The following is a 13,396-nucleotide window of genomic DNA, read 5'->3' on the forward strand; positions in this document are numbered from 1 at the left end:
TTTCTGCTCCATGTTTAATACCCCCTACTCCCAGCAATCTAAATATTAAACTTATATGCATGTATATAAGTCATAAATACACATATTCATGAAAAAAACTCACATTACTGAGTGGCGTGTAAGCGTTTTCATCAAATTCCATAGTCTCACTAGTAGGGATGCCCATGTTAGCATGCCGTTCCTCCAGTTTCAGAGCTTCAATTTCAGTCTTTAGTTCCTTCAGCTGTTCTTGCAGGTGTTTGCTTTTCTCCATGTACTCCACACTAAGAAATCCACAAACAATGAAAGCTAAGGACATTGTAAACGTCACTTTGTCTCTACAAGACTGTCTCATATGATTGAAGAGAATCTCTGACGTCTTGTACTGACTTGCAAGTTACTAGGCCCATCAACGCCCACAGGTAACATTATTAAAAACTAAAAAGCGAAGCTAAATATGATTTTTAGCTAAATTCTTAGGCTTAAAATCACTTAAATAAATCAACCATTTTTAAGTACACAGGAAAAAAATACACAGCATTCCTATCACAATGCTGCCAAGCTCCAGTTCCACCAAACCCAAGACACTGCCCAACACTTCCCAAAGTTACGATATGTCTGGTACCTACCTGAAACCTACAACATTCCTTAGAGTTTGAGAGGTGGAATAAATCAGTTAATGTGTCAGGTGTATGACCCAGCTGAATGATGACCATTATGTCAGTCTTCACCTAAATTCAAATAAGAGCTCTCTCACTGAGTTCCTAGACACCCTCCAAAAACTAACTCTCAACCATTCAAAGTGCTTACCACATTTTACTCTGTTTGCCAACTCTATCATCAACAGATAGGTTAAAACTATTGCAAATGCTTGATGTAATTTAAAACTGGTTCCTGTCTGGGAACTCACCAAGAGGACCACAGTCTGTTTAGAAAATGGAAGAAGCAACTCAGGAATGGTGCTAGAGTATCTAAGAGAAGTCTTGTCAGGCTGTGAGTAGGCAGGGTCAGCAGGAGCAGTTCAATAGGGCAGGATCTAGGTAGGCAGGGCTCATCAGTAACAGAAAGCCAATAAAAGTCATGGGGGAATGGAGAAGGTACAAGCAGATTAGGAACGAAAGCTTAGCATGCACACTGAACTAATCAGGACAGGGAACAAAGCTAATTTTGAGAGGAAGCCAAGTTGAGAAGCCCAGGAATAATACTTAAAGCCCATTCATAGGAAAACTACTGTCTTGGAAAAGAAAAGACTCCAGGACATAAAGAAGAAAAAGACGAGCTTCATTTTTCTGAGTGAATTCATTGGTTTCCTTTCTTTCACCAATCGTTTCTAACAAATTAATATATGAATGAATCCAAATGAATAAACTTACATATCAGCAATCAACACAAAGTGTGCCCAAGGTGGAAAATATCAACCAATTAACGACAGAAAGTTAATATAAATTTGACTTTGATTAAAGAATTGCACATAAGTTGACAATGGCCAGTTTGAGGATGAAGTGTTACAGGAATTGAGATAGAAAATAGCTTGCCCAAGGTGGGAAATATCAACCAATTAACGACAGAAAGTTAATATAAACTTGACTTTGATTAAAGAATTGCACATAAATTGACAATGGCCAGTTTGAGAATGAAGTGTTACAGGAATTGAGATAGAAAATAACTTGCTTGATGCAATGTTATAATAATACTATTTGTGGATCTCCTATGGCATTATTCATAGTAAATTTGACATACTGATGTTGGGGGCTGATGCCCAAGTGCAGGTTGATGAACATCCTAATATCTGTTTCTGCCTCTGTTACGTGTACACACATTTATTTTTGGTGATGCTCTTTCCAGCCCCCTGTCCCCCTCCTCTCTCTTGCCCTCTGTTATGCTGCTTTAGAACAATACTGATATTATGCTTGGTAATGCATGATGCTTTAAATCAGGACCATTGATTTACAGTGACTGAATGACTTTCAACCCATTTGTATTAGATGGTAGCATGATATTTAAACAAGGTTTTGCGCAATAAATTCCTTCACTTTTTGCCTTTCTCATGGTAACCATAAATTACATAATCATATACAATTTACAACACAGAAGTAGGCCATTCAGCCTTCTGCCGATGTTAATGTTTTCAATATACTTCACTGTATCCTAGAAACATATTCTTCGATCCCTTTCTCCATCATATACTTATCTAGCTTCCCCTTAAATGTGCCTCAACTAGTCCATGTGGTAGAAGTTCCATATTTTAATTAACTCAGGAAAGTTACTCCTGAATTTCTAAATTGGTTCATTAATGACTATCTTATATTTATGACCCTGAATGCTGGATTCTCCCACAAACTGAAACATCTTTGCTGTTTAAAAATTGAACAATATATAAAGAATGCATTTTAAATAATAAACCAGTGCCTTGACTATTATGATGATAGAATGTGCTGGTCAATCTGTATTGACACAAGGTCATGGGTCAAGCAGCTCTTGAAGTGGTTTGGCTTTATGGTGGGAGGCATCAGGGTTTGACAATACTGGAGTGTATTTCCTTGGGTGGGAGGTAAGGGGGAAGGAGAGAAGGGAGATGGTATCAATGTCTGAAAGCAAATACCATTAACAGCAGTATAACCATTTATTATAGCTGAGATGCAGTACACCTGCAGTGTGTCTGAAAGCTATGCTATTTGAGGGGGAAGCATGGGAGAAGAAAGTACATGAACATACCGTTCTCGTTCAATCTCCATGGAGAGTCGCTTCATATCTGTGTCTTTGAAGTCAAATTTAAAAGACCCAGATTCTAGGTTCAGATCACCAACATCGGCAGGAGGATGAGCAGAATATGAAGCGATAATCTAAGTAAAATAGATTGAAATATTGAGATCTCAGAAAGGGTTTTTTGCCTCTATATACTGTAGTACCGGTCATGATCTCAGGATATCGCAGAGCACTGTAAATAATCACTTTTGAAATTTAGTCACTATTTTAGCTTTATAGGTAAACTTTAAACTATGTCACATTAATTAGAGAGAATTTTAAAAGTTTCAATAAAAAATGACCATATTAAAGCAAAAGCATTAAAATATCAATGTTTTTTGTTGCAGTTGTTTACGTGCACGTGTATTGGCCACCAGAAATCAAGCGCATAAAAATAAATATTCCTATGAATTGTGGTCCAAAAAACTATCGTTGTTTTGTTCACCATCAATTTCTTCTCTGTGGAAAACCACATAAGACTGAAAGTGAGGGAAATCGTTCAGACAATGGAATGGAAAATGAATAATAAAATCAGGAGCGTAAACAAAATGTTACCAATTTCACTGGGAGGAGAAAACAATGCAAAAAAAAAAAAGGAAAAAAAAACATTTGGTTTGTTTAACCAGTACTCTCCCCAAAGAGTACATTTCAATACTTTTGCATTTAGTGTAATGAAGGATGAAGAAAAGATGTTTAAAAGATGCATAACACTGAGTTTTTCCAGTGACAAATAATTTCTGGGCACTTAGAAGAAAAAAGCTAGAGCTGGCCAATCTTATTAGAATTTTTGTACAGTTTACATGAATGTTTCGGCACATACTGGATAACTGGGTTTTGTAATCTCCAGCAGTCTGTGTTTGGCTCTCCTCTCTGCTTCTCTGGCTTCACTTAGATCCTGTTTTAGCTGTTCTGCTTCCTTAGACCTAAAATAAGGACATTTAAAATCAAAGAATTTGACAAACACATTTTAAAATAAACAGTAACTTAATTGGATAGGTGGGGCAGCAGAGCACCAACGGCAGAATGACAGAAATAGAGCCTGTGTCCACAATTTCCCATCCAAGCCTCTGAGAAGGCATTATACAGATCTTGGACAAATGCACAAAAGAGGGGGAAAAAACATACTTTAAAAAAAAAAATCAAATAACTCATCCTGAACCATTCTCAAGGGCTTCTGCAAAAAACAGCTGAAGAGGAACATTAGAACAAGTGGCCATTCATCCCCTCGAGCCTGTTCCACCATTCAATTAAATTGTGGCTGAGAGGATCTTAACTCCATTTAACCACCTTGCTTCCATATTCCTGAAGTGCTTCCTGACATCAAACCTGAATGGCCTAGGTCTAATTTTAAGGTTACATATTCATTGCTCTGGACTCCAACACAAGAGGAAATAATGTCTATTTGCCCTATTAAGGACTTAAATCATCTTAAACATCTCAATTAGATCATCTCTTAATCTTCTATTCCTGAGAGAATATAACTGGTTCTCATAACTTAATTGCGTTAGCCATGGAGAGATTTGCAGGATGTTGGTTATCTGTCTTTTCGTAGGGAATAGCATGTGGCAACGAGCTTATGGGGAGAAAGGCTGGGTAAAAAAACTGATGTAAAATAACAAGTTTTTAAAAAATTATGCTTATGCTTCAATAAGTCATATCTAAGGTTGCAATCTGTAGTCTTGAAGCAGTGCTGAAAAGGTATACTGCGCAAATTGGACTGCATGTTAGAGTTCCCTATTTTTCCAGCAAAGGCATTTTAAAATAACAAAAGATACCAGCAAAATTGGTAACCATATGTTCCTTGATTACCTTTAACTATTTTGACATTTGAAATTTGAATCCATTTGCAGTCAGATCAGTAGCAGGGCACTTTAGTATTCTAATATACAGGCTCATAGGAGAGCAGGGTGTGAGCCCAGCACTTAAGTTCTTCACTAAACAAGTTTCTGATTTTAACAGGCCCATAGAATTATTAAAGTTCATAGGACAGAAGGAAGCCATTCAAATCTAGTGAAGGAAGGACCACCGTCTCAATCTCTCCTCATAACTTTGTTTTCCACGTAGGTGAATTCATGCTAAATGCTCTCTGAAACTTTCACAGCACCAAAATTCCCTCTCCTGCTCAGGTTTATCTGCATTTCTGACAGGTGCAGTGCATCCATGCACCTCTCGAGGCCTTAGAGCACCCAAAGTTGATGGGCCAGATCATCAGTATGTTTTGGGTGCATTCCCATGGCAGGTCTGCTATCTTCCAGGTCTTGTACCAGGAAGCGCAGTCAGCAGCAGAACAGCTGCAACTGCAGAACGGGCTACCAACCTCAGGGTCTTGTGGCTGCTGTTCTCCCATACATGACCAATTACAACTTGTCTTGCCCTGCTGCGCTGGGCCTTACACCTTCTGATTTCCTGTAGCGCTGGCAGGAGCAACTTACCAGGTTGTTAAACAGGATGGATTTTGAGAGGTTTTATTGTATTTTCAAAAAATGTCCTTAATTGGAGGGTCTGACAGAGGCAGACCAGAAAGAGAGAAGGGCACTGCAAGGAGGCACAAAAGGAAAGGTCACAATTTTAATGAGATAAACCTTCCTGGATGAGATGCATCAAAGGAGAGAAAAACTGCTGAATCTCTAATGAATGAAACCTTAAAAAAGGGCTATGGGGCACGAGCTGGCAACTACATGCCACCATACTCAATCCCAGAAGTGCACACCAGGGTTGGAAAAAGTTTAATGACATTACGAAGGCTAGCAAGATGACAAACAGCCCACTCTCCTATTCCTTCCTTGGTAATCCGCTGTATGTTAAAAAAAAAAGGAGGTGGTGGGAAGCCAAGGCAGTGCCAACTCAGGATCTTAGAGTATGTGTCATCACCTTCCAGACAGCAATTGCACACAAAATCTTGAAATCCCTTTTGCCATCTCCCTGGGATGGTACTGTATTATATATAGCTGTCCAATGCTACCTGGGAGCACTACCTGGGAACATATGTCAGCTGAAAACCTTTGCCTGCTTCCCTCAATCTTGTTTCATGAGAAACTTATAGGGAATGAAACTTGAAGGGAATGAGAGGCATCTTCCACATCAGAAGCTCACCAATGGAGGGGCAGATTCTGGAGGTGTTATTATCCACCCATGGGAAAGGCCAAGGTTAAGGGGCATTGCACAAAAGAGTTGAATGACTTTGCACTTAAATAATCACCATGGTTCTCTTGACTGATCATTTTCATTTTGTTTTGTAGTCACTTGCTTCACATTTGATTCATACATTCTCTAACTCAATGTAAGACAAATTAGGAAGATAATCAACAAATGGTGGAGGGTGAAATTGTGAAAAGAAAGCCTGATAATTATAGGAAGTGTCACATAACTATAACATTTAATGCTGACTTGTTCAACTTTAGTTTTTTCTTTCTCCATCTGATGACTTTAAATAAAATCTAGATGGCATTTGCTGTTTATCCTCCAGGCAAAGTGACTGACTTGCAAATATAATTTAACTAACCTCCTCTCCGATTCCTCCACTAGCTTGACAGCTATCAGCTCAGCTTCTCGCATCTTCTGTTCCATCAGACGCTTTTCCTCTTTTGTCTTCAGGGCTGTGACCTCCAGCCTCTGCCTCTCTTGCTCCGCCTCTGCAGCTTTCTGAGCGAGCAGCTTGGCCTCCTCCTCTGCAATCTGTGCCTTCTCAGCAAGTAAATCAGCTGTCTCCTCTGATCGAATCTGATAAAAAAAACATTAATTTCATGAGTGAATATTAATACTCATGACAAAATTTAAGCCTTTTTAGTCCATGGTGTATTACTTTCTTTACTTTGGTCATGATACATGAACAATTAAAACCGGTTACTTCCGGCTGGAAGGCAGAATGCATGCGTTAGATCAGCCTTGTCTTCCCAGCCAAAGACAATGTTATCACATAGATCATTTGGTGCTCGGAACTGATTATGGGTCTAGTGATTCCATTTAATTGAAACATCAAATGTGACTAACATTTTAGAAATTTTAATTCAATGCTGAAAACTGCTTCTTGAGTCAAGTTTCTGAGGGGGGCAGGATCAACCTTAAGCTGTGAGTTAGCACAGCAAATACATCTTTTTTCTGTCTTGAAGGAAACTGGTAAAAGTTTGTAATTACTGTTTGCTTTTGTTTTATATGTTCCAAACTACTGAGCAGAAGATACACAAGGAAGATGATATAAAAAAAAAAGAGGGACCGACAAGAAGCAACATGGAAAGTGCATGACTGGAAAAGACTGCATTCCATCTGGCCAGTTCCAAGACCTAACACCTCTTGTCACGAATGCTGAACTTTGCAAGATCTTTACATTTCATAATGTCTCCTCAAATCCAAAGTAAAATATGTTGTCATTAGGCTCCTGTGATCTTGGTTGGGCAAAAGCACAGAGACAAATAACTGGAAGTCGGGTTGCAGTTTGGATTGTGGGCAGAAAACAAAGACATTCTCACAGGAACCTCTGGGAGCAGAAGAAGGGAACTTCTCCCAGGAAGAAGTACTTTCTGTTAAGCAGCAAAAAGGATGTGGAGCAGTAAATCCCTCTGTGGAAAAGGTACTTTTATCAGAGCCAATGAGAGTGTTTAACAGGGGTTTATTAAACGTTCGGATAAAGGAATCTCTGGGAATCAGTGCTGGCAGGACTGAGGTGACTGAAGGGAGAGAGGGTTCATCAAAGCGTACCTTGCTGTGGAACAGTTGACGAAGGTCCTTGGAAGATTCCAACTGGTGAGGAATGGTGGAATTCTACCAGAGAGCTGGGGGGGGGGACTCTGGGACTGTTCTTGATGCTATATGTATGCCAGTGGTGTTATGATATTGGTTTAAAGTGAAATTTATTGTTTTATTGAAGTATTATTTGCATGTTAGTAAATGTTTGAATTAGGTCGACTACAGTTTATTACAGTAAAAATGACATCTTGGCCTTTGATTTTTTTCATTGGGAATTCCTTTCTGTTAAAATGTTATCAGTTTCCATTGGGACTGTAACACATTCAATTGCCCACTTCCTCACATACCGTAAATCTAGCCTCACTGTGCAACTTTGGACATATTACCAGAGCTAAATTTATCAACCACCTTCACCAATTTGAAAATTTATATATCTCCCCTTAGCCGTTTCTTCTCCACAGTAAACAATTTAAGGCTCTTCACCCTCTCCTGATAGCTCAGATCCCTTAAACTAGGTTGAAGTTTGATTACCCTTTTCTGCACTAACTTTGATGCTTGGTATGCATCATTGGTGTGTGGGTGGAATGTAATTCCCCACCCAGGAAAGGGCTAGGAGGTGGGGGCATGGGGCACAGGAAACGGTGGGGGCGTGTGGGCATATAATCAGTTGGGAAGGCATGAGGTGAGATAAGGTTTCCAATTCTGACTGGACATAGTCTGGGAGATGTTGGTAGAAGTGACAACACGGAAAGCCAGTGGTGTGGCACGAGCAGGTGAAGGCTAGAGGAAAGGCCCGTGACACTGAATGAGGGGGAATGAAGCGGTCTCCACTAAATTCCATTACTGAGTCTGAACAATTTCTTCCCGTGCTAGTTGCTCTTGGGGGATGGAAATCTGCAGCACACCACAGTCTGCCCAGTCATCACCAATTCAATCCAACACTAACTAATAAAATTAACTTATAACACTAATTAGTCATTAAACAAGAATCTGGCCAGTATCAAACGAGCCTAACCTTGGCTCATAATCAGTGCCCTTTCCTCCAGTTCTGCAGCCCACATGGGCATCACCTTAACTGACTGGAGCACTGATCATCTGGTCTGCAGGCCGTTCAGAGATTTCCATCAAGTGACCTCCACCAATTCAGAGTCTGTGGATGAGGGAGTAGGAAGCACTGAGGGTGGCAAGGGTGCAGAATGAACTCTGGGTGGGGGACTTCAATGTTCATCACCAAGAATGGCTCGGTAGCACCATTGCTGACTGAGCTGGCTGAGTCCTAAAGAACATAACTGCTAGACTGGGTCTGCAGCAGGTGGTGAAGGAACCAACAAAAAGGAAAAACATACCTGACCTCATCCTTACCAACCTGACTGCCGCAGATGCATCTGTCCATGGCAGTATCAGCAGGAGTGACACAGTTGTTGTGGAGACGAAATCCTGCCTTCACATTGAGGCTACCCTGCACGTGTTGTGTGGCACGACCATCATGCTAAATGGGACAGGTTGTGAACAGATCTAGCAACTGAAGACTGGGCGTCCATGAGGCGCTGTGGGCCATTAGCAGCAGCAATGTACTCCAACACAATCTGTAACCTCATGGCCCGGCATATCTCCAAGCTACCATTACCATCAAGCCAGGGGATTAACCCTGGTTCAATGAAGAGTGCAGGAGGGCATGCCAGGAGCAGAACCAGGCATATCTAAAAATGAGGTGTTAACCTGGTGCACCTATAACAAGGGGCTACTTGCGTGCCAAACAGCATAAACAGCAAGTGATAGACAGGCAAAACGAACAGATCAGATCTAAGCTCTGCAGCCCTGCCACATCCAATTGTGAATGGTGATGGACAATTAAACAACTCACTGGAGAGGAGGCTCCACAAATATCCCCATCCTCAATATGGGGGAGCCAGCACATCAGTGCAAAAGATAAGGGTGAAACATTTGCTACAATCTTCAGCCAGAAATGCTGAGTGGATGATCCATCTTGGCTTCCTCTGGAGGTCCCCAGCATTACAGATGCCAGTCTTTAGCCAATTCAATTCACTCCATGTGATATCAAGAATACTCCAAAGGCTATGGGCCCTGACCATATTTTGACAATAGTACTGATGATCTGTGCTCTAGAACATGCTGAGCCCCTAGCCAAGCTGTTCCAGTACAGCTACAACACTGGCATCTACTTGGCTATGTGTAAAATTACCCAGGTTATGTCCTGTATGCAAAAAGCAGGACAAATTCAACTTGGCCAATTACCGCCTCTTCAGTCTACTCTCAATCATCAGTAAAGTAATGGAAGGGATCATCAACAGTGCTATCGAGCAGCACCTGTTTAGCAATAACCTGCTCACTGACTCCCAGTTTGGGTTCCGTTAGGACCACTCAGCTCCTGGCTTCATTATAGCCTTGTTTCAAACATGGACAAAAGAGCTGAACTTCCGAGGTGAGGTGAAGGGGACTGCCCTTGACATCAAGGCCGCATTTGACTGAGTGTGGCATCAAGGAGCCCTAGCAAAACTGGAGTCAATGGGAATCGGGGGAAAACTCTCTGCTGGTTGGAGTCATACCTAGTACAAAGGAAGATGGCTGTGGTTGTTGGAGGTTAGTCATCTCAGCTCCAGGATATCAATGAAGGAGCTCCTCAGGTAGTGTCCTGGGCCCAACCATCTTCAGCTGCTTCATCAATGACATTCCTTCCATCATAAGGTCAGATGTGGGGATGTTTCCTGATGGTTGCACAATGTGCAGCACCATTCGCAAATCCTCAGGTACTGAAGCAGTCCATGTCCAAATGCAGCAAGACCTGGACAATATCCAGGTTTGGGCTGACAAGTAGAAAGTAACATTCGTGCCACACAAGTGCCAGGCAATGACCATCTCCAACAAGAGAGAATCTAACCATTGCCCCATGACATTCAATGGCATTACCATCACTGAATCCCCCACTATCAACATTCTGGGGGTTACCATTGACCAGAAACTGAACTGGACTAGCCATATAAATACTGTGGCTACAAGAGCAGGTCAGAGGCTAGGGATTCTGCAGCGAGTAACACATCTCCTGACTCCCCAAAGCCTGTCCACCATCAACAAGGCACAAGTCAGGTGTGTGATGGAATACTCCCCACTTGCCTGGATGAGTGCAGCTCCCACAACACTCAAGAAGCTTGACACCATCCAGGACAAAACAGTCCTCTTGATTGCCACCACATCCGCAAACATTCACCCCTCCACCACCGACTCTCAGTAACAGAAAATGTACCATCTACAAGATGCACGACAGGAATTCACCAAGGCTCCTTAGACTGCACCTTCCAAACCCACAACCACTGCTGCCTAGAAGGACAAGGGAAGCAGATAGATGGGAACACCACCATCTAGAAGTTCCCCTCCAAGGTTCCCCTTCAAGTCACTCATCATCCTGACTTGGAAATATATCACCGTTCCTTCACTGTCGTTGGGTCAAAATACTGGAACTCCCTTCCCAACAGCACTGTGGGTGTACCAACAGCACTGTGGGTGTACCGACATCACATGGGCTGCAGCGGTTAAAGGAGGCAGCTCACCACTACCTTCTCAAGGGCAGCTAGGGCTGGACAATAAATGCTGGCTCAACCAGCGAAGCCATCCCATCCTGTGAATGAATAAAAAAAATAGGGGTCAGGTGCCCATGCCCTGGTCCGGGCTGTGATTGGTTGCTCGATGGTCTGGCTGCTGTTGCCAGGAGCTGATGCGCTCCCAGGATGCTTTGCTTAGTCTTCAGGAGATTGAGGCTGATTACAAGGGACTCCCGGCCATTCCTTGGCAACCTTAGGTGGAGAGTCCATCATCTTCACCTCCCCCCCTGCCTGCACCACCACCACCACCACCAACCAGCCCCACTGATTAAATCACGGGCAGAGATGGTCAAGTTTGGTCTTCCTGCTGCTAGACCAATTGAGGCCCTTAAGCAACCAATGAATAGCCTCATCTTGCCGCTGCCTGGCTCACGCCACATGGCCTGCCTGTGGACCCAGGGATGGGAGGCCATCCTGCTCGGGCACCCTGTGTTTCACCAAGAGCTGCACATCGTCCTCCCACACAGTCATCCCTCCCTCCTACCTTGATGGGGCTTGCTTGACTGGGCCAGTGAGCCCACCCCACTTGACTCTCCCCCGGGGTTTCCATCAACACTTCTGGTCTGAGGACTGCTGGTGTATGTGGCACTGCTGAGACTGAAGAGCTGCCACCCCTCTGAATGGCTGGGGCCTCTTAGAGGCAGGATTTTCATCTTCAAAGGCACAGGAACCCATTAACTGCATGATAGCCATTTCATTAAGGCTTCCCGAAATGGCCACAGAGTTGCCACTGGCTTTCACATCGATGGAAAGAACTACCATCACGATCATTAAATTCCACCATGTATTTCACGTGCTCATATCCTACACACTCTATCAGCTCCTGGGTTTGTGCTTCATTCCTATGGTTATGTACCTCTGCTCCCCTATTGCTGCTGCATACTTTAGAATTGGTTCCAGCAAGCTACCCATCACAGCACAGATTCCTTCCCTGTGTAGCGTGCAACAGCCTGGAGCTATTTAGTTCATATTCCCATTGTTTACTTCTCTTTTATTGGTCTCGTTAACTTACATTTATCCACATTAAATATCACTTCTACTCTCAGACCACTCCTTTAGTATTTGGTTTGTCTCTTCCTTCTTGGTTAGCTCTTTCCCAATTTGTGTCATCCGCAAATTTTGTTTCTGCTCCCATGTCACAAAAACATAAGAAATATACAGCTCATCAAGCCTGTTCCATCACTCAATATAATCATGGCTGATCTGGAGCTTCAGCTCCACTTTCTTGGCCACTCGCCACATCCCTTGATTCCCTGAAGACACCAAAATTCTGTCTATCTCAGCCTCAAATATATTCAAAGATGGCACACCCACAATGCTCTGCAGTAGAGATTTGCAAAGGTTCCAAAATGATTTACACAAATGTAAATGGCAATGGCTCCGCACTGATCCATGGCAGCCTACTAACCCGTGGTTCTGTGTCAATGCAGCTCCATTTTCAACTAGCCTTTATTTCCTCCAGTTAACCCACACACAACCAAATCAGAAATTTGCTCTCAAATCCATGTCATCCTATCGTGTGGCATGGTATCAATAACTTTGAAGTAGATCACATTCACTGAGATTTTCTTGTCTAATAACCATTAGTTTGTTGATGAGCACCTGAAAAATGATTTGAAACGCTCTCCTTCCCATAAGTCTAGGCTCTCAGAGACACTCATTCAACCTCCTGCAGTATACCATATCAACAACTTTGATGATTAATACAAGTAAATTACATTAATTTAGTTAAGATTTTACAAATGACTTGCTTAATTTCATACAACACAACTGATGTATTTTGAAGCATATCAACAATTGATACTATCAGCATAACCTTTCTGCAATGAACACCATGCCAGGTTAAAATCACCTTAGTTTTCTTTATAAATGTACGTAAAATTGATGGATACAGACTATAATGTAGAACATAAAAGGCTAAAAAAGGGAACTCACAAGGGCTTCATTTGCTAGCCTAGACTCATCCTGTAACTGGTAAAGGCGTCTCTCTAGGTCCTCTTTTGCTCGTTCCGCTTCTTCTCTCAATTTTTTCTCTCTGGCCAATCTTTGGCGTTCCATCTGAAATAGAAAAATCCATATTTTAGGAAAAATATTCCCGTCATACCCAAAGGACCAATATTAAATGAAGCACTTTGTACGGAATTTATATATGTCAAGATGGAACTGATTCACCTTTTTTCTAGCCTTTTCTTCTCTGGCTTGAGCTTTCATCTGCTGGACTTCAATCGAATCCACTTTCCTTCTTCTCATGAACAGATCATGGTTTCCAATGCACAACTGCAAAATCTGAAAATAGGCAGAAGACAGTGACTTCACATTAAGTGATTTCATTCATTAGGTTAATGTCTCAGTAATATGGAGTGCACACAGAT

The 13,396-nt window shown here is 42.1% G+C and overlaps 1 protein-coding gene across 4 annotated transcripts in view; it reads right to left on the minus strand.

Moving 5' to 3' along the window:
• Positions 1-13,396, minus strand: part of nf2b (neurofibromin 2b (merlin)) — a 75,018-nt gene that overhangs the window by 18,098 nt on the left and 43,524 nt on the right. For 3 of the 4 annotated variants that reach the window (XM_041197407.1, XM_041197404.1, XM_041197405.1), the window contains 6 exons: positions 13,197-13,310; positions 12,960-13,082; positions 6,227-6,444; positions 3,545-3,647; positions 2,695-2,822; positions 104-263 (listed from right to left, as the gene is read on the minus strand). In XM_041197407.1, the coding sequence (XP_041053341.1) occupies positions 104-263; positions 2,695-2,822; positions 3,545-3,647; positions 6,227-6,444; positions 12,960-13,082; positions 13,197-13,310 (846 nt within the window). The remainder of the gene's footprint in view (positions 1-103; positions 264-2,694; positions 2,823-3,544; positions 3,648-6,226; positions 6,445-12,959; positions 13,083-13,196; positions 13,311-13,396) is intronic. The other variant, XM_041197406.1, reaches the window with a different exon arrangement.

Source organism: Carcharodon carcharias, chromosome 10 (genome assembly GCF_017639515.1).
Source record: "Carcharodon carcharias isolate sCarCar2 chromosome 10, sCarCar2.pri, whole genome shotgun sequence".
Classification (NCBI taxonomy): Eukaryota; Metazoa; Chordata; class Chondrichthyes; order Lamniformes; family Lamnidae; genus Carcharodon; species Carcharodon carcharias.